The sequence below is a fragment of the Syngnathus acus genome, chromosome 12 (assembly GCF_901709675.1).
Source record: "Syngnathus acus chromosome 12, fSynAcu1.2, whole genome shotgun sequence".
In the NCBI taxonomy this organism is placed as follows: domain Eukaryota; kingdom Metazoa; phylum Chordata; class Actinopteri; order Syngnathiformes; family Syngnathidae; genus Syngnathus; species Syngnathus acus.
Genome location: NC_051097.1, coordinates 11,943,991 through 11,961,744, shown reverse-complemented (window position 1 = coordinate 11,961,744; position 17,754 = coordinate 11,943,991). Strand labels below are relative to the sequence as shown.

Genomic DNA, 17,754 nt, shown 5'->3' with positions numbered 1-17,754 from the left:
CAGAAGCTAAACGGTCCAGATCCCCCATTTTGCATCATCACATTCCCAACTTTAGGCCGAGTCTATGATTCCATTCTCCTTCAACAGGATGTGACTGATTCAAAACGTCCCAGTCACAAAACATTCTCTCTCCACACGAACGGATGGGGCTAAATGTGCCAGGACTTGGTTATGGTTCCGTCTGAAAAATCTCTTGAGCCCCACTTGGCTGGGGGTCTTAAGTGGGCATTTTATTTGATTTTCTTAGAGTGTCAAGCCACCTTCAGTTCTGGGAAAGGAAAAATCCCAGAGCCGTGGATGCGTTCCAATTGTCCACATTCCAAAAGTCTCCATAACTCACATGTTTCCGTTAAAAATTGCACTCAGACATATTCGACATTACCACCTTGCACAATAACAAACATTCCAACATCAATCCTCCACTGGGCCAGAATTTAAGATGCTTTTCACAGTCCAAAAGTGCCAGTCCAGCAGGAGGAGGAGTTGTAGCGGGGCTGGGCGGCCAATGGGCGACCCGAAGCGCTTGCGTGCCGACCCCGCCGGTTGGCGCCGCGGGGCCACCCCCGTCCGTTGGATTTGCCGGCGGCATGTGCGGGCGGGAAGGCATTGGGGCCTCCGCTTCTTGGGGGCCCGTAATGCTTGGGGTCGTATTGGGGGCGGCCCGGGTACGGTTGTTGCCTTTGGGCTCTTGGCGGACAAAACCTGCGGGGGGTGATACAAAGACAATGAAGGTGGTGGGTGGGTGGGTGAGTGAGTGAGTGAGTGAGTGAGTGAGTGAGTGAGTGAGTGAGTGAGTGAGTGAGTGAGTGAGTGAGTGTCGCGCGAGACACACTCGAATCTTAGGCACACAGTGTGCCGCCCCGAGCCGTGCAATTTTGTCATTCAATTGCTCTCCCGTCCCGTTCTTACGAGCACGCTTGTGGCAAGGAGAACCCGATTACTGAGGGGTGTGTGTGTGTGTATGTGTGTGTGAGTGAGTGAGAGACCACGTACCCGTGGTTGTGGCCTGCACCACTCCAATGTGCGTCTCCAGGCGCGGCCGGCGTCCAATGGCCGGCTCGACCTCGCACCGACGGTGGCGGACGACTGGCCATGCCCGTGATCGTGTTGCTGCCCAGACAAAGATTTGTGAGAGCGGTCGGGGCATTTCCACGTAAGTGATCAGCAAAACAGCAAAGGAAGCGATACGTAAGCTACACGTAAGCACAGAAAGACCCTGGCTGGCTGGCCGGTCGGCCGGCCGGCCAGCCGGCTACCTCTTAGGTCTGCTCTGAAGGTCCTCAATGTAGTTTTGTCTCTCGATGTTGTGACCGCGACTTGAGTTGAACACTGAAAAGTACACAGCGCACATTGACGTCACCTGCAGGGGCGCGCGCGACCGACCGACCGCTTGCGCGCCACTCACGTCTGATGGCCTCGGTGGGAGCCATCTTGTCCACCTCGATCAGATACCTGGCACGGCAAAAAGCACAGAAGGTGTGGCGGCGGTTAGAGCGCCGCCTGGCCGCACCTGAGCGGCATGCGCACACGGCTGCACATCATCTGGCACGCACGCACGCACGCACAACGACAAAGCGAAGCCAAGGCACCTGCAGATCATGTAGCCGGTGCGGTTGAGTCCGTGCGTGCAGTGGACGCCAATCAGCTTGTCTGCAACACAAAGCAGCTCAGTTGGGCCGCCCGGGCAAAGCAGGCTCAGCCGCGTCGGGAAGCGGCGGCCACCGTTGCAGGCGTTGTCTCGCAGGAATTGGCGCACAGCTCTCTTGAAGGTCACCACCACGCTGTCGGCGGGGACCACGTGACCCGCCGTGGGGATCTTGATGAAGCTCAACGAGTTGGGGAGCTCCTGCGGCGGGAGACAGAGCGTGCTCGTCAAGACACCCGGTTCAAAAGTGGCCGGCCGGCCTGCCTGCCAACAATCCGCTCGTCGGGATTAGGACCAAGGTCGCCTTTGCAGCAAAAGGTGGCGTCTCAGGCTTGAGGCCTCTGGACACTTTCAACTCTCTTGACTGCTTGTGAAAACGGCCGGGGAACCTCCCGCAAATGAAGTCCCGCACTCAAAGTTTCCTTCCACTTACGGCCGGGGAACCTCCCGCAAATGAAGTCCCGCACTCAAAGTTTCCTTCCACTTGGTGAGCTTGACTTTAGGCACTTTAGGCGTGAAAAGGGCGAGCGAGCGAGCGAGCGATAGAAGGGCGTGGGCCGGCCGGCCGGCGCTACCTGCGGCGAGTAGTAGCGCGTGGTGTAGGTCAAGTCGATGATGAGGCCCAGTTCTTGCTGGTCTTCCCGCATGACGTCCAGCAGCTCCTTCGGTCCAAAGGCCTGAGCGGGCGCCATATCTCGGGTCAGCGCCTGAGCGGGACGACAGTTAGCATTGCCCGCTGTTAACATTTGCTGTGATTTCCCGCAATTTCAGACGGCGGAGGACTCACCTGCTTGAGAGGAACTTTGAAGGCCACAAATCGAGTGGTGCCCAGTCGCTTGCCCACCGCCTTGTAGTCCAGCCACCTGCCCGCACATCAGAAGCGCGGTTGGGCCAAGTCCACCCCCCAGGCTCGGCAAGAAACAGAAGCTCGGCAGCGCCGCCGCCATTTTTGACCAGCAAACTCGTTCACAAACGTACTTGCAAACTAAGCCAATGCAAGCGGTAACCCTTTCAGTGAGCGGAGCAAGGGATCGCCGCCGATAGAGGATATGCACGTGACGTCACAGACCGGCTGACGGTTGGTTTGTTTGGGTGGCAAAAAGCGGCGGACGCTGGGTGGTGCTAATAGGGCCAAGGCTGGATTGAGCTTTAGAGATACGTGTACTGGGGCATTTCTTTTAGCATTTTATCGGTGGAACAGGAACCAAACACGGGACAGTCAGTCCTAAGAAAAGCGCGATGAATCGTCACCCAAATTCCCATCTATGCCCACCCACATCAATGTCGTTTTGCTCGATTTCTCGTCTTGATTTTAGCATTAGTGGAGATGGCCAGTGGTCACACACGTTTAGGTCAAGCTTGATGGTAGTTTCCTGCCGTTAAGCTTTTCTTTCTTTCTTTTATTTTATGGAGGGGGAACCATCATATTTAAGGCCCGTCGAGTCCAAAACTATCGGTTTGTTTGACATGAAGCCAATCTCAAGCTTGAGCTGAGTTTCGGCGAGCTTGTTTGTACGATCAAGTCTGTCGTCTTACCTGTCGGGAATTTTTTTGAAGGAACGCATTTTTCACTCAAATTTCTTTTCTTCCGTTTCCACGTCGACGAAATTCAAATCAAAGACGATTCCAAACCAACTTTTATTCCTCGGGTCGCTTCGGCCACATTTTTCTTCCTGAGCCACAGCGAGGAGTGGGACGGACGCGTGTTGATGGCGTCAGCAGTTGATGGCGCCAGCAGCGGCCGGAGCTGCTGCGTTCACCAACTGCACAGAACGTGGGACATGTGACGTTCGAGCGTGTCGTCGTTGAGCGCCATGATGACGATCGTCGCAGCTTTTTGGTCGACGACGTGAAGAAACAAATCGAATATTCGATTTGTTTCTTCACTTCGCGACTTGTTGGCTGCTCGTACCGAAGCTGGTCAATTATTTTCACTTCACTTCAGTTAAATGTATGTAGAACGTTCACCCCAAAGTGTTCTGACTTTCTGGAATAAGCAACCAAATGGCATTGTAGTTGTTTCGTACTGCCGCAGCTCACACACATGCACTGCACACAAACTCACCGGCCAGGTCACCCACGTATGACATCAATTGAGACTCTTTATTTGGGTTTACAAAAGTCTGGAGTTCGAAAGTCAACACGAAGGAAATCGAGTGACGACTTAATATCAATGTATTAATAATGTCAAATATTGACCACTAATTTGCCAACGGCAAGAAATTGGATTTAAAAACGCTTTGGCGCGTCGACAGTCGCTCAAAGCCCGGGGCTGGAGGTAGAGGAGGTCCGCAGGTCCGAGGTGGCCGCGGGTGGGGCACGCGCCCCGCGTGGCGCATGAGCCGTGAGGGCGAGCGGCTGGTCTGTCGGCGATACGCGGCCGCCCCGTGCGTCCGAGTGTTCGGTGAAGGTGGGTGCCGGGGCGGCGGGCGACGCCAGCGCCGCCGCCGTGGCCGGGGAGTCCACCGAGGAGGCGGGGCTGGCCTGGGACAAGTGCGTGTGTGTGAGATGGGAGAGCGTGTACGGGCGCAAAAGTTGAGCGCTGGTGCCGGAGGGCGACGTGAGCTCGTGAGGCGCCTCGTGGGGCACGGGCCGCAGCGGGAAATGGTCAGCTGAAAAAACAAGCGAGACACTTGAGTGGCAGCAACACCACGCATCGTCGCTCCTTGTCGGATGCGGCCGTGAAAAAATGGCTGCCTTACTGTCTTGATGGCTTTCGCTCTTGCATTTCTTCCTCTTCTTCTTCTTGCCCTGCTCACGCCACACACACAGACAGGATGATTGAGATCAGTAAAGCAGCTGCGTGCGTGCGTGCGTGTCATAAGTGCATGTACGGACGTAGTTGTCTCTGGCCGACCAGCCGGGGTAAAGTTGCGAGTGGAGCAGCCGCTCTTTCCGGGCCAGCTCGTAGTACTTGGCCTGCTCGTCCTTGCTCAGCGAATGCCACTGGAGATGCATTCCACACCGAGGCGTCAACATAGCGACACGCGCACGCATGCACGCACAGGCGGGTGGGTGGGCGCTGACCCGCTGTCCCAGGATCTGGTTGATGGTGGCGCTCTCCTTAACTTGGCACTGGGCCACCACTTTGGGCCGCTCGTCCCTCATAAACAACATGAAGGCGTTGAGAGGTTTCTTGATGTGACCTTTGGCCTGACCGCCGCCGTCCCGCGCCGGCGACTTCCTGGGGGCGGAGCAGTCAGCAAAGGCATCAAATCGAGCGGGAGCCAAATTGGACGCGGCCCCGCGCCGGAGAACAATTTGGGTTGAGTCAATTCCCCGCAAATAGCTGTACCGCACCCAAACATTTGACGTTACCTCGGCGGGCTGCGCGGGCCGGCCTCTCCGGGTTCCCTTTTGACGGCGCTCACCGGGCCGGGGGGCGGGCTGCTCCGCGGCAAGTATGTCGGAAAACAACACAAGAAGTGCACGATGATGTCGGGGAGCGAGCGCGTCGGAAAGAAACAGCGAGACGCAACAAAAGAAAGCGCATCACGACACGCGGGATGTACACCTTGGTCAGGTCGGATCAGCCCAAGTCTCTTTTCTCAGTCAAAGTGGAAACATTCCAGGTCAGGGGGTCAGTCCGAAGCCCTGACTAATGTCGGCTGCTGATGGAGGAGGAGAAAAAAAAAAAAAGAAAAAAAAAAAGGTTGTACTCACAGCCAATCAAAGGCGTGCGCCATCTCAGCCACGGCTGCAGGTGAGACGGGGTAGCGTGCGACCTGCGGCGGCCGGGAAGAGCCTGCCGGAGCACATGTGACGCGTGTTAGCGGGCCGGCCGGCAATGGCGGGCCGGCCCGGGGCCGGCAAGGGCGGGCCGGCCCGGGGCCGGCAAGGGCGTCTCACCCGCGTCGGGCGAGAAGTTGGCCGGCACCCTGGAGGGCGGCGAGGAGGCCTCGGGTCGGCGGGACAGCAGCGGGTGGAGGTGAGCCACGAAGGCGTGCGTGCCGCTAGACTGGAGCCGCACGCACACACACACACACACACACACACACGAGTGAGCTAGCTGCGTCACGCCACCGGCAGGCGCGGGCACGGCTTACCGGGTGAGCGGACACGACCGAATCTCTCCCGGCCGCTCCGGCGGGCACGTCCAGCAGGGGCCACTGCCACGGCAGATACTACGCGCACACACAGCTTGGCCAGTCAGTCACTGAAGCAGGCCGCGACCCAGGGACTTACCGCACGCGCCAGGCCCCCGCCGGCCAGATATGAGCCATAAAGGTCAGGAATCATGAAGAAGGGGTAGCCCACGAAGGCCGGCGCTTGGAGGACACCCCCGGAGCGCCGCCTCAACGCTGCGACAACACGTGGAAGACACACGTATCAAAAGCAGGCTCGTGATAGGTCGGGGGTTGTCGCCAGACTTGATCTCGTCCCAGTTCTCTCAGTTTGACTTTGTCTTTGTTTTCAATTCGAGTTGGATCGCAAAGCGCATTCTGCCAAACACATTCTTAACCCGTTGGGGAAAAAAAAACAAAGACAACCCAATCAACTATATGGGATCAGCCGACATTTATATGTTGCGATTGGCCGTTCCTGACGTCTTAATTGGCCGTTTAGATCAACATCATTGGATATTACAACATACATATACATAAGCAAGGTATTAACTTTTGATGACCAAAGATTTGTTGGTGACTCCTCATTCATTTAAAGAGTGGGTTACCCGATACAATACACCTCGAATCCGTCCACTGTTTACACACGTGCGGGGTTGCGTTCATGGCCCTGTCCAGGTTAATGAGCAACAACACACAAACAAACAAACAAACAAACAAACACGACGGAGCGTACCTTCGCCAAACGGCTGGCCACGTCCGGGCAGGCCGGCCGCGTCCGGCTGACGTCCGGCTCGCCTGTCCGCTGCCTGCCCGGAGAATAGCAGAAAGAAGCGGGGCAAAGCAAAAGTTGGCCGCCGGCGGCGGCTCACTCGCTCACCTCGGAATCCGACGCGCAGTGGTTGGTCTCGGACTCGTTGACGAGGGACGACTTGACGTCGTCCAGGTCACGCTGAGCGGCGGTGGCAGCGGCCGCCGCGCTCGTCTTGTCGTCGTGCTCGCCCTCGCCCTCATCCTTGAACGGGATCAGCTCGTCGTTGGCGCCCAAGTCGCCATCGTCGCTCAGCTGCGGCATGCTAGCGAGCGAGTTAAGCCGCGGACGGAGCGCACTTTCAGCAGGGAGGCGTCACCGTCGGTCGGCCGGCGGCTCCGACAAGTCGACTTCGCCTCCTCCACATGCGGCGCTCCACTCGGCCGCCAAATGCGCGTTGGGAATCCTCGCCGGCGGCAAGAGCGAGCGAGCGAGCGAGCTAGCTAGCTAGCTAGCGCCTAGCTGCGAGCGCTTAGCTGCTAGCTTCCTGCCTGCGGCGTTCACGGACGCCGTCGGCGCGGCGCTCGCTGTGGCACAAGTATTACGCGTAATCCGACCAAACGGGACACGCCACGACACGTCCAAATTCAAGTTCAGTTCGTTAGCGTCGCGAGATGATCGTGTGGAAATGATCCGCGCTTCAAGTTGCTGCCGAGAAAGAAAAAAAGATAACTTTCCCACATTGTGTGCACTTCTCACAGCGTCCCCGGGAAACAGTACGCGCACGTCCGCGTTCCACCGAGCGAACGAGCGCGCACGCGCGTGACAGTGAGAGGAAGAAAAAGGAAACAAATCAGGTGTGACGATCGGGGAGCGGGACCCGTTGCTCACAGCATGCCTCCCGCATGCATCCGTCCGTCGCGCAGATCCGGGATCGGGAACATCAAATCGGTTGGCGAGCCCCGATCGAGGGCCACACTTTGAGGGAGGGAAAAGGCGCCCGCCTTCACGGCCCACGCTGCACTTTTTGTTATTTAAATTCCAAAATGGGAGCTGGTGCATTCCATCCTTTCCTTGGCAATGCTGAATGCGTGCACATGCTCCTTCCCTCCCCAAAGATGGCACGCTTGAAGCCGTCCGTCACGTTCACGTAGGAATGCTCGAAGCAAAAGTTTCCTTTGATTAGAATGTATTGGTTCCTTTGTCAAATTGATTGAAAACAAAACCAATCTGGTGTTAAGTATAAGCTACGATCGCAAAAGCTGCTTTTGACACAGTAAGCCAGGGTTGTCAAACTCATTTTTGTCATAGTTGCCCTCCGAGGGCCATTATGACATTATGTGAACGTCTTCTCCATACATACTAGTAAAAACATTTCAAAGGACAAATGCTAATTGCCAGCAATGTCTCTTGTATTTTTTTAAAGTGAAGACATTTGTCATTTTAGTAATGACACAAAGTCAATGCAAAATTTGTCTTGGCGGCCCACATAAAATCATGTGGCAGGCCCTGTGTGGGCCCCGGCCGGCTGCCCCCTTGCGTTTAACACCTATGCAGTAAGCGGTAGTAGAACATGCGGGAAGGGAACGTTTGGACTTGCGTCGTGCTATCGAGCAGCTCGCCGCAGACCCAACCCAAGCGGGATCACACGAGTTCCACATAATTGGCGGGAAACATGCCGAAACGGCCGTCGGGGCCGAAACCTCGCCACCAGCCTTCGTCCACCATCTCGATGCCCGTGATGATGTCGTCGGGGTCGAAGGTGATCTCCGTGTCGTCGGCTGCGGAGGGCAAAGAGCGCTTGATGGGAGGGAGCAGCTTGTTTGTGGTGCGTGCGTACGTACCGGCCTGGTAGTCGTACACGGCTCTGGCGCAGACGTTCATTCCCGCGTCGGTGGCATCTTGGCCCTGAAACGTCATCAAATGTCACGAGTGACGTGTCAAAGATGAGCAATCCCCTTCCTTGCGTTGCTTTGCGACTGACCGTGCTTGCGTCCCCGCCCACGGGCAGCGGCACCGCATACTCGTCGTCTCGCGCATCCGTCGGAAACATGGCATCTGCGAGCGACCTGAGCCGCTGGCCGCCCGGCGCCGCCTCGTACAGGTCGTCGTCAAATTCGTCCGACCAATCGTCGTCCTCCGCTGCGTAGAGACGCGCAGCAGGGCAGGCAGGCAGGTTACTCGCTGGCCTTCTGCTCTGTTGCCCTGAAACCATCTTCAGCAGACTCAAATGTATTTATAATGAATGACAAAAAACATCTCAAAGGGCTTGAACATGGCCACAGTTAAGCCTTATCCATCCCGCTGCATTGTGGCCCGTCCAGCCGAGTCTTTTTCAGGCCCACTTCCTGTCCACCGCTAGCACCGCCCGCTTTACTAGCCCTCTCCTGCCCAACGCTCAGCCCTCGTTCGCAGAAGGAGACGCACCTGCAGCCCGGGCGGCCGCTCCGCCGGGCGAGGAGGCGGCGGCGGCGGCGGCGACCACTCCCGGGCGCCCGAGGAAGTCGTCGCTCGTGTCGGGACGAGGCCAGAACGGATGGCTTTGGGGACTGGCGGGAAGGTGGACGGGCTGGAAGGGATTCCGGGCGGACGGAGACTCGGGCGGCGAGACGGACGCGGGCTCCGAGGGTTGGAAGGCTCGGTGGCCGGGAGGAGCCGGAGGGCTGTCCGAAGCCCGCTGGTGCAAAAAGGGGCTTTGCAGCTTCCCTACGGCAAAAAATGGAGCTCAAGGAAACAAAGCCAGGAAAGTTGGGGTTTTTTCACCGGCCGGTGGGGTGCTTACCCGTTTTGGGGGCGGAGCCTCCGTAGGCGGGCGCCACGGCGGTCTCCCGCTGCTTGAAGACGTCGCGAGGGTTGAAGGAGCGCTGCGAGATCAAGGCCTCGGCCTCCTGACACACACAAGCGCCCGCGTTAGCCGAGCGTGGCGCTTCTAGGCTAAGCGTGTCGGCTCTCACGTTGGCGGCGCGCGCCGAGCTGGCCCGCTTTGTCTCCGCGTCCGGCGTCTGGAGCTTCTGCCACGCAAACCAAGGGCCTTTGCTGAGCGCCGCACAATGCAGCCCATGTTTTGGTCGGGAGGGAGCGCTCACCCTTTGCTGTTGTTCTTTCTCCCGCTCTTCTTCTTCTCGCTGCTTCTGCTGTAGTCTGCCAAAGAGCACACACGTACCACAAAAAGACACGTCGGCCATCTTCCAGTCTGAAGCGAGCGCCACGTGACAACGTGGGCCCGCCGGACTGGAGCTAAGAGAGGAGCCGGCGGGAGCCCTCTCGACGGTCACCTCACCTGTTGTGGTCGATGGCCATGTTTCGCTGCTGCGTTTTTATCTCTCTTTCCCGGGCGAGTTTGTCCTCCAAGTCGCGGCGCTCCTGCTCGACCGCTTGCCTCTGGAGCTGCGCCTTCTTCACCTCCTCCTGGCGCCGCGCCGCCTCCTCCCTCTGAGCACAAACGCGTGCATACCTTGCTTCCTTTTTTCAGGGGTAGCCAGCCAGCCATCCATTCCGCTCGGGAAACAAAAGCAGGAGGCTTTTTCGGCCAAACGTGAGCACGCGTGAAGGGGCCGCTGGTGCCCCGGAGCTTATTAACGTAAGCGTCGAAAGAAAGCTTGTCAAACGGACGGAGCTCGGCCAAGAGCACGCGGCAGTCCAAACGCGAGTCGACGGACGGACGGACGGACGGACGGGCAGCGGCGGCGGGATCCTTCTCACTCGCCCTTACCTGCGCTTGGCTCCAAAAAGAATCTTTGTTGATTTGCTCCATTTCGTCCACGGCGTTTGTTTTGCAATAAACGGAACCCTGAGAGCAAGACAGAGGCAGTAAGCCTTTTGCCTTGGCCGCTCTCCCTCGCTTGTCTGGCGGGCGCAGACGCCGCCGCCGGCCGGCTTTGCGCTCACTACGGCTCCACGGGGGAAGTCCCCGGCGGACTGCAAGGCCTTGCCAAAGTTGTAGTTGGCCCCCGACGCTTTGGACACTTTGGACAGAATGACGTCAGGGTCCACGTCGTCCTCGTCGCGAGCGTTGATGGTCACGTGGGCGCCCTGGGTGCACAAGTTCCAAAAGTGCAGTGCAGTGCACAAGTTCCACAAGAGCAGAGCAGAGCAGGCAGGCGGGCGGGAGTGTCTCCCACCTTCAGGAAGTTGGCCACCGTCCCCAAGTGATTGGCGCACAGTCCTTTGCGCGCCTCCTTCACACCTTCGCCTGTCTGCCGTCCACCGCAGCAACAGCAACAAGTCAGTGGCCGGCCGCAGCCAGCGAGAGCGCAAAGCTTCCATGGCAACTACTTGACACGGCGTCTCACCCACCCAGTTGATCAGCACGTACTTGGGCAGGCCCGAGTTGGGCTCTCGCACTCGGCAGAAGGCGTACATCACCTTGCCGCTGTTCAGCTCCTCCAACATCTCCTGCAGACCGCCGTCTACACACGGCGCCGCGCAGGTCAAAGGTCACGTTATGGGACCCAAAGGCTCACCCCGCCCGCCCGCCCGCCGCCCTTACCTCCTTTTGCCGCCAGGCGCATGGTGTTGCTGTTGCCCTCGTAGGTGAACAAAACCCTGAGACGCACGCGCACAAGTTAGGCGGGCGCAAGCAGACCACACAGGGGGGGCGGCCGGCGCCACCCACCAGTCTATGTCAGAGCGTCCGTCCAGCACGTCCTGGTAGGCCGCCTTCAACTCAGCGCCGTTTTTGCTCATGTCCACCGCCATGTCGCCCGGATGAGGCAGACCCAGAAAACAGCCGCCGTCTTGGCTCCTTCCCGTCGGCCGAGTCGGACCGGTTTGGCGAGAACCCGCCGGGCCGCATTCTCTCCGGGCGGCTCCTCCTAAACAGTCGGTATCCCGCCTCCTGCTCCGGATGCACACGTACCGGACCTGTGCAACTTCGAATTTGCATGCACGCTCGCTCGCTGACCAACTCTCCGGAAGCTCGCCATCCGTTCCTGGGTTGCCGGACAATTTCAACAACTCTGAGAAAGGCTCTTAGTTGAGAGCGGTGGCTCGGGCTTTAAGAAAGCGCCGCAAAGCGACTTTTCGGAGGAATGATCAGGGGCTGCCTTTCAAAACAAACAAACCAACAGGTCTTGATTTGAGCGCCTTTATTCAAAGTCGGCACATGCTTTCAAATTTACAACTGCTTTCTCACTGCTTTTGTTCCACTCCGCAGGATAGCAGACAAAATGAGGAGGCATGGCTAAAACAGGTAAGTGACAGTAACAAAGAGCCGGCCGGTGGCGCGGGGCGAGCCCCTTCCCTCATTGGAAGACACATTGAATGGAGAGCACAGCCAACCAAAGGCATCCAAACCAAGGCTCGTCATTTTGGGGAGGAACATCAGCACCAGCACCAGCACCAGCAATGAGCAAAAAGCTCACTCGGACGCTCTCAAACGCACCGGTCGGTCCGGTGACAGAATGTACCCAAAAAAAAAAAAGAACACAAAAAGGAGGACATGGCTGATTTGGAGCAGTCACGCGCCAGTCACCCTTACTTTTGGGTCGCCCCTATCTTTGGCTCACCCCGAGCTACGGGTCGCTCCGGCGACTCTTCTTGCGACTCTTCTTGCCGCTCTTGTCGGGGCTCTTGGAGCGGCTGCGGTGCCGGCGGCTCCTGCGGTGGGCGGCCGGCGACTTGGAGCGGCGCCTGCGCTCCCGGTGGCGCCGCGGGCTTTTGCTGCCGCGCCGGCGCTCGCGGCGGGCATCGGGGCTCCGGCGGGCCTTGGGCGAGCGGCTCCTGCGGCGTGGCGAGCGGCTGCTGCGGCGGCGGCGGGGGGGGGAGGGCGAGTGGCGCGGCCTGTCGTCGCACCGGCGGGCCCCCCGCCGGTGCGGCTCAGGACCGGGGACCCCGTCGGGCCGCCCGCCGCCGCCGCCCTCCTCGTCGTCGTCGTCGCTGCTCTCGGCCTCGTCCAGGTCCTCGTCCAGGTCCTCCTCCAGGGCGCTGACGCGCGGCTCCAGCATCTCGGCCTCCTCCAGGACCTGGCGCTTCTGCAGCCGCGGCAGGATGATATCGCACATTCTCTCCGAGTGAAGCAGCTCGTGGATGAACTCGTCCACGTGCATCAGCTCAAACTCGCCGTTACGGTTCTGCGTCTTGATCTTCCTGCGGACATTTCGACGCGTGAAAAGGAGCGTTGGAGGCAATTATGGCGGGTCTGTCATTCAACAAAGTTGGCGTTTTGCACTCAGTCCTACCTGTAATCGTTGTAAAGCGGCTCCAGGTACTTGTAGCAGTCGACCGTCGTGCCGGTGAGGCGCATGTACATGGCGCCGAGCAAGCGCACGTACTTGAAGTCCTCGTTCTTGATGAACTCGACGATGATGTCCTTCTCGGGCTGGATCTGCAGCAGCTTGAGCACGAGACACAGGAACGGCGTGGGCTTGATGTTGCCCCCGAACACGCCGCCCACGTACTTGAGCTCCATGGCCTTGTCGACCACCAGCTCGGCGGTCAGCCCAAAGCATTCCTCTTTCCAGTACTTGCACTCGTAAATGCGGGTTCGGATAATCTTCTCGACCAAGTACTGCGGGTTGGTCCCGTGGATGCTGTTGGCGTCTTTCACCGTCCTGTTGGCCATTTTTGGCGCCGCGTCAAACGCCTTGTTCTTCTTCGCTGGTTGCCGCTCAAATTGCGCTCGGGAGTTCGGCTAGAAAAATCCAAGAGCCGGATAGGCGACGCGCAGTTGATCCGCGGTCCAAAGCGGCCAACTTTCGATCGTTCGTCGCGACAACAGAGGAAGCCGGGGGAGAACGGCTTGCACTTCCGCTCGGACCCCCGCGGGGACCTTAGCGCCACCTAGCGAGCTGGAGTGAGGCTGGGTGGGAGGCGGGGTGAGGCTGGGTGGGAGGCGGGAGAAGCCCTCCTCTTCTTCTTTTACTTCTTTGTTAGCGAAGCAATCAAAGAAGCCAAATGTTAGATTGACAAACTATTGAGGAAAAAGTACATCAACAAAGCTAAAGCAGTCTGGAATCGAGACTGTAAACACACGGGGATGGGTTCAATGCAGAGGACAATTTTCACCACACCCACATGTGTGTGTGACGATCATTGGGACTTTAACTTTTAACTTTAACAACACGCGAAAATGAGAGGCAGGCGCCCGATGTTCTTCCCTTCATTTTGCAAGCTTCCAGTCCGAGTGGCCTTGGGATTCATTGTTTTTAAGTTGAGTTCAAACATTGTGAAGGGAGTTGAAAGCAAAAAAAACAATAGGGGGAAATACAAATGTTTGCAACGGGACCGTACAGGAAGTAGATGAGTACCACTTCCGAGTCGCATTAGGTCTAAAAAAAAAATAAAAATGTTGCCTCTCAAGCGAACGTATTTCTTGTTTGGGGTCTTTTCGCGCCTCCGAAACGCGAGCAAAGCTGCAGGTGAACAACGTAACTTAGTGGGAAAAGACAATGTTGGTTGGTTCGTGCTAATCCTCAGTCTGGTTGTGTTGCAGCTTTGACGGGCAGGCCCGTTTCATCCGATGGCCAAGACCAAGTGAAAGACCACCCGGTGAGTCGCCCGCTGCTCCTTGGCTTTTGGACAACATTCATTCGCGACATAATAACGACGCGCTCGCGCGCGCCCGCCCCTTGTCATCTGCGATGGCAGTTTGTCAGGATGAACAATCCGTACAAGGAGCCGCACAAAGGCTGCGTCCTCTGCGACGTCACCGTCGACTTCAAGAACATCCAGGTAGGTGCATCAAATTGTTTTTGGAAAAAAAACCCTCAAGTCAGGCGACAACATCAGCGACTGACTATCCGTTTAAAAGCTCTCGGTTCGGTGTAGAATGGCGACTCGACTCGGACAAAAAGAACACCTCACTTGCATGTTTCGTATTGTGCCCAAAGCTCGAAAGCATGTCCGCTTTCTCCGTGGAAGTCTAAACGCGGCGTTTGTGCGCAGCTTCTGTCTCAGTTCATCTCGCCGCACACGGGGAGGATCTACGGCCGCCACATCACCGGTAAGGCCCGCCCAATGGTCCGACAGGCCCCGCGACCGGATGCGATTGGATGGGCAACCAACCTACAAATGTGTTGATGCCAGGCTTGTGTGGACGCAAACAAAAAGAAATCTCCAAGGCCATCAAGAAGGCGCACGCTATGGGTAGGTAATAAGACACCACGCAACTTCTCCCACACGCAGCTGTCCTTTTTTCCAGCCGTCGTTGTTTTGCTCTGGCTTGCTTGGCAAAGAGCCCATTTGGTATTCAAAGCAAGCAACGTTCTCCAGCTAAACGCTGACACCTAATGTGAAACGCCGCCTCAGGTGGCCTGATGAACATTTGCACACCAGCAGTGGTGCGGTGCAACACATGTAGACAAACAAAACTGGCAGGCAAGTCATGGCATTTCCTCTCCTTTAAATGGAATTGGCAGCAGTGCCACAAGATGGCGCTAAGGCAAAACATAGCTCACTTTCCTGGGCCAAACAAAACAGATTGTGTGGCGTGTGCACGTGTTTGTTTAGGTTTCATGTCAGTGACGCACAAACATCCCGAGTTGATGCGGGACCCCAACATCTGCAGCTTCAAACATGCGGATTAGCCTCGCCTCGCCTCACCTCCTCCTTTTCGTCATTGGCCAATAAATGCAAAGTCAAACAACCGCCGACGGTGCCGTCTTTCTTGACATCACTTTGTGGCGTCGCTTCCTCTTGGCTGACCGTTTGGCCGCCGCGACGGGTCGGCGCTTCATCTCGTCGCACGCAGCCTCCAGCACGGGAAAGGCGTCGCGCGTCAGCGTACACGAGCCAAAGAGCGGCGAGTGGGCCACGAGTGCGCCGATGGCCAGCCGGAGGCGCAGGTTCCTCGTTGCCACGGCCACGCCCTCTGCTGGGGACAGTAAACAAGTGCATGGTGTCCACCTTTAGCCCACTTCTACCAATATGGCAATCAACTCGAGAACGGTTGCTACAGGAACACAAAAGCATTCGTCTTAAAAGAGAGTCGCCCGAGCGACTCAAGTAGAAAAGGCAACGAGGCAGCGGCGGCGGCGGCGCGAGCGCACTTCCCGATCCTGCCAAAGATTGATACGTTTCAGATTCACCTTTGCTGGCCGCGGCCGACTCGCTGTCACCGAGCTTCTTCCTGAGGGCGCAAACTTCGGTGAGCGTCTTCTGCACGGCGCGCTCGCTGTCTGCCACGGCGCCGCACGCCCTCTGATTGGTCCGGGGAAGTGGGAGGGGGTCAGGAAGTGAGGGACAGACAGCACAGCGGTTGTATTGGGATGGCTTCCTTGCTCACTATGTCGAGATTTCTCCAAAGCGAGTTTTAATGGAGCGCAAGAAAGGAAAATATTTTGTCGTGATAGGCCGTCCCAACTCTCGCGTCACTCACTCAGAAAGCGCTGTGACACCACCCACCCCCAATGTGTTCTTTTGTCACTAAAAAGCCCTAAAAGCAAACTGAAAGACTTCCCCCCCCCCCCCAGTAGGAAGCTAAAGGCTCCAAGCTAGTTCTCCCTGAACGTGAACGTAGCAAGACAAACGTCGAGTCGAAGCAGATAAAAGGGCCCGCCCAAGCCAAGTTTCTACGGCCGGCCGGCCGGCTCACCCGAAGCTCGTCTTGCAGCGACTCGTTCATGCCGTTGACCGCCTCGGCGTCCGCCGCCCGACCGCTGGCGTCCAGCAACGTGGAACTGGGAGAGGAAAGCAAGTCGGGAGACCCGCCCGCATCGGCGCCAGCGCTCCTTACCTGTGGCGGCCGATGGCGCGGCGGTAGCCTGGCGTCCGGCACGGCGGCGACGCTGTCCAGTACGCCCGATGGTCCAGCGACGCCAAGTTGGTGACCACCACGGGGACCTGCCTTCGCACCACAGCATCACGTCAGAATGACGTCGTCAGAATGACGTCATCGCACCGCCGCGACTTCCTCCCTCACCTGTTGCCGGAGACAAAGGCAGAGTATTCGGCGCGGTGGGTGGAGCCGGCCTCCGCCAGCGGCGCGGGGGTCACCAGCAGGAAGACGGCGTGCGGCACGCGCAGAGCCGCCCTAAAGTTCTCGTGCACCGCTTTCTCACGCATTGTCATTCGCCGCTCAGAGTTCCTGCGTTGGCGGTACCACCCGATCAGGAGATCCCGATGGTTTCCCCCCAGGAGCCTGCCAACCGCCTCCTCGTCCACCCTGCCCGCTGCGTCGTACCAGCTGCGCGCACACACGTCACAGAGTCATGACGTGATCTTTTTTCTGGCCTCCATCATGTGACGTGATCATGTGGAGTGGACTCACGTGTCGAGTTTGTGGCAACACACGTGTTTGTGGACGCCTGCAACACATCGGATAAGTTCAATGAATGAAAGTGGACATGTTATTTTTGATGTCAAAGTACAACATTTGGATTTGCACACGTGAAGTGTAATACCGTAAGGTACCACAACATGCCAGGGCGGCACTGAGCTCTTGGAAGAAATGCAGCATAATAAAATGGAAAGCACAGACCTGTGGCATTTCACAGTGTTAGCAATTAAAAGGTTATGGCTTGGCTCAACATTTGGATGTCTCAATGTGCAATTGTGAAGTCACATTTCCACAGGGGCCGCCATCTTGCTTCATCTGTTCGCATTAAGCTAGCAGATTGTGTGTGCTCGTGGCGTTTTCCTGCCGTGCCGTGCTTACTGGACGTTCGGCGGAGGTGAACGTGGTCCTCTTGCGTGTCGCTGATGGTCACGTGCTCCTCCACGTGGTTCTCGCCAAGGATCAAACCTTCCTGGCCAACAAACCGACATCAAGTGCAGCTCAACAGGAGCGCTTCACTTTCACACGTCACTCTTGTTGAGGCCACAAGATGCGAACATGTTATTTCGCGTCAAAGTGCAATGGAGAGTGACAAAGACCGCAAGCACAAACAGACAGACAAACAAATATCGCGACACGTCACTTTCCACGTGACTTTAGCGACCTAAGCGAATTCAAGAAAGCATTGTGCTGCTAACTCGGTACTCGGCGAAGGCCTGGACACGGCGAGCCGCTCCAGATACTAAGTGCCAATTGCTCGGCTCTTTCCTCACCACGTCCGAGTCTTTGTTGATGTGCTCAAACAATAAAGAAGACAAAACAATTCCGGGGATCCGAACCGAGGGCTCCGCCATCTTCTTTGCGTTGCTGGGATCACTCGACAGCGTCACTGAGCCGCAAAAGAAACGCAGTCAACTTAGCGCTGAGCGCCGCGCCGCTCCGCCCCGCTGAGACAACGATGCGCGAATTCCCGCGCAATCTTGCTCCAGCCACACGCGTTACCGCCACCTACCGTGTTGGAGTGTGAACCAAAGTACCTACCATCCCATTATAAGTTTGACAACTTTACCTACTTCTTCCC

The 17,754-nt window shown here is 57.5% G+C and overlaps 6 protein-coding genes across 8 annotated transcripts; 1 reads left to right on the top strand and 5 right to left on the bottom strand.

The window, feature by feature from the left end:
* Positions 1 to 169: 169 nt before the first annotated feature.
* On the bottom strand, positions 170 to 3,364 carry dusp11 (dual specificity phosphatase 11 (RNA/RNP complex 1-interacting)). Its single transcript, XM_037266767.1, has 9 exons — positions 3,182 to 3,364; positions 2,433 to 2,508; positions 2,221 to 2,352; positions 1,723 to 1,846; positions 1,590 to 1,650; positions 1,406 to 1,452; positions 1,257 to 1,329; positions 994 to 1,110; positions 170 to 702 (listed from the first exon to the last, which is right to left on the bottom strand). The coding sequence occupies exons 1-9, from the start codon at positions 3,208 to 3,210 to the stop codon at positions 447 to 449; spliced, it is 915 nt and encodes a 304-aa protein (XP_037122662.1). The 5' UTR covers positions 3,211 to 3,364; the 3' UTR covers positions 170 to 446.
* Positions 3,365 to 3,734: 370 nt separating this feature from the next.
* Positions 3,735 to 7,517, bottom strand: LOC119131914 (transcription factor 7-like 1-B). Its single transcript, XM_037266744.1, has 11 exons — positions 6,590 to 7,517; positions 6,446 to 6,518; positions 5,831 to 5,946; positions 5,692 to 5,769; positions 5,495 to 5,603; positions 5,309 to 5,390; positions 4,964 to 5,032; positions 4,673 to 4,829; positions 4,484 to 4,591; positions 4,348 to 4,396; positions 3,735 to 4,257 (listed from the first exon to the last, which is right to left on the bottom strand). The coding sequence occupies exons 1-11, from the start codon at positions 6,782 to 6,784 to the stop codon at positions 3,905 to 3,907; spliced, it is 1,389 nt and encodes a 462-aa protein (XP_037122639.1). The 5' UTR covers positions 6,785 to 7,517; the 3' UTR covers positions 3,735 to 3,904.
* Positions 7,518 to 7,632: 115 nt separating this feature from the next.
* Positions 7,633 to 11,250, bottom strand: LOC119131909 (drebrin-like protein B). The gene is made up of 14 exons (XM_037266736.1): positions 11,076 to 11,250; positions 10,950 to 11,005; positions 10,757 to 10,869; positions 10,582 to 10,656; positions 10,349 to 10,492; positions 10,173 to 10,250; positions 9,741 to 9,892; positions 9,547 to 9,601; positions 9,415 to 9,471; positions 9,243 to 9,348; positions 8,888 to 9,166; positions 8,445 to 8,602; positions 8,305 to 8,368; positions 7,633 to 8,241 (listed from the first exon to the last, which is right to left on the bottom strand). Exons 1-14 carry the CDS (start codon positions 11,156 to 11,158, stop codon positions 8,105 to 8,107), a joined length of 1,557 nt encoding a protein of 518 aa, XP_037122631.1. The 5' UTR covers positions 11,159 to 11,250; the 3' UTR covers positions 7,633 to 8,104.
* Positions 11,251 to 11,530: 280 nt separating this feature from the next.
* On the bottom strand, positions 11,531 to 13,223 carry prpf38a (pre-mRNA processing factor 38A). The gene is made up of 2 exons (XM_037266765.1): positions 12,640 to 13,223; positions 11,531 to 12,547 (listed from the first exon to the last, which is right to left on the bottom strand). Exons 1-2 carry the CDS (start codon positions 13,020 to 13,022, stop codon positions 11,974 to 11,976), a joined length of 957 nt encoding a protein of 318 aa, XP_037122660.1. The 5' UTR covers positions 13,023 to 13,223; the 3' UTR covers positions 11,531 to 11,973.
* Positions 13,224 to 13,564: 341 nt separating this feature from the next.
* mrps18c (mitochondrial ribosomal protein S18C) lies at positions 13,565 to 15,046 on the top strand. The gene is made up of 6 exons (XM_037266781.1): positions 13,565 to 13,818; positions 13,893 to 13,948; positions 14,048 to 14,131; positions 14,345 to 14,402; positions 14,486 to 14,545; positions 14,909 to 15,046. Exons 1-6 carry the CDS (start codon positions 13,746 to 13,748, stop codon positions 14,983 to 14,985), a joined length of 408 nt encoding a protein of 135 aa, XP_037122676.1. The 5' UTR covers positions 13,565 to 13,745; the 3' UTR covers positions 14,986 to 15,046.
* Positions 14,778 to 17,609, bottom strand: LOC119131918 (BRCA1-A complex subunit Abraxas 1-like). 3 transcript variants are annotated; one of them, XM_037266764.1, is made up of 8 exons: positions 17,447 to 17,609; positions 17,055 to 17,145; positions 16,668 to 16,704; positions 16,320 to 16,583; positions 16,134 to 16,244; positions 15,993 to 16,077; positions 15,487 to 15,598; positions 14,778 to 15,266 (listed from the first exon to the last, which is right to left on the bottom strand). In XM_037266764.1, the coding sequence occupies exons 1-8, from the start codon at positions 17,525 to 17,527 to the stop codon at positions 15,037 to 15,039; spliced, it is 1,011 nt and encodes a 336-aa protein (XP_037122659.1). In that variant the 5' UTR covers positions 17,528 to 17,609; the 3' UTR covers positions 14,778 to 15,036. The 3 variants fall into 3 exon arrangements, with proteins under 3 accessions (XP_037122659.1, XP_037122658.1, XP_037122657.1); XM_037266763.1 differs by having other exon boundaries at positions 14,778 to 15,269; positions 17,447 to 17,606; XM_037266762.1 differs by having other exon boundaries at positions 14,778 to 15,272; positions 17,447 to 17,603.
* Between the last annotated feature and the right edge of the window lie 145 nt (positions 17,610 to 17,754).

Bases quoted from the DNA above. Each gene is read 5' to 3' on its own strand.
- dusp11 (XM_037266767.1), bottom strand. From the start codon at position 3,210: ATGCGTTCCTTCAAAAAAATTCCCGACAG. The intron at 2,509-3,181 runs GTAAGACGACAG...ATGTGCGGGCAG, and splicing joins TTCAAAAAAATTCCCGACAG to GTGGCTGGACTACAAGGCGG. The intron at 1,330-1,405 runs GTGAGTGGCGCG...TGTACTTTTCAG, and splicing joins TCCCACCGAGGCCATCAGAC to TGTTCAACTCAAGTCGCGGT.
- LOC119131914 (XM_037266744.1), bottom strand. From the start codon at position 6,784: ATGCCGCAGCTGAGCGACGATGGCGACTTGGGCGCCAACGACGAGCTG. The intron at 5,604-5,691 runs GTAAGCCGTGCC...GTGCGGCTCCAG, and splicing joins CGGTCGTGTCCGCTCACCCG to TCTAGCGGCACGCACGCCTT. The intron at 4,258-4,347 runs GTAAGGCAGCCA...TTGTTTTTTCAG, and splicing joins GAGCGAAAGCCATCAAGACA to CTGACCATTTCCCGCTGCGG.
- LOC119131909 (XM_037266736.1), bottom strand. From the start codon at position 11,158: ATGGCGGTGGACATGAGCAAAAACGGCGCTGAGTTGAAGGCGGCCTAC. The intron at 9,893-10,172 runs GTAAGGGCGAGT...GTTTGTGCTCAG, and splicing joins CTTTTTGGAGCCAAGCGCAG to AGGGAGGAGGCGGCGCGGCG. The intron at 9,602-9,740 runs GTGAGGTGACCG...GCTCTTTGGCAG, and splicing joins ATGGCCATCGACCACAACAG to ACTACAGCAGAAGCAGCGAG.
- prpf38a (XM_037266765.1), bottom strand. From the start codon at position 13,022: ATGGCCAACAGGACGGTGAAAGACGCCAACAGCATCCACGGGACCAAC. The intron at 12,548-12,639 runs GTAGGACTGAGT...AAATGTCCGCAG, and splicing joins CCGCTTTACAACGATTACAG to GAAGATCAAGACGCAGAACC.
- mrps18c (XM_037266781.1), top strand. From the start codon at position 13,746: ATGTTGCCTCTCAAGCGAACGTATTTCTTGTTTGGGGTCTTTTCGCGC. The intron at 14,132-14,344 runs GTAGGTGCATCA...GTTTGTGCGCAG, and splicing joins TCGACTTCAAGAACATCCAG to CTTCTGTCTCAGTTCATCTC. The intron at 14,403-14,485 runs GTAAGGCCCGCC...TGTTGATGCCAG, and splicing joins CTACGGCCGCCACATCACCG to GCTTGTGTGGACGCAAACAA.
- LOC119131918 (XM_037266762.1), bottom strand. From the start codon at position 17,527: ATGGCGGAGCCCTCGGTTCGGATCCCCGGAATTGTTTTGTCTTCTTTA. The intron at 15,599-15,992 runs GTGAGCCGGCCG...CGGACCAATCAG, and splicing joins CGCTGCAAGACGAGCTTCGG to AGGGCGTGCGGCGCCGTGGC. The intron at 15,273-15,486 runs GTGAATCTGAAA...TACTGTCCCCAG, and splicing joins GTCGGCCGCGGCCAGCAAAG to CAGAGGGCGTGGCCGTGGCA.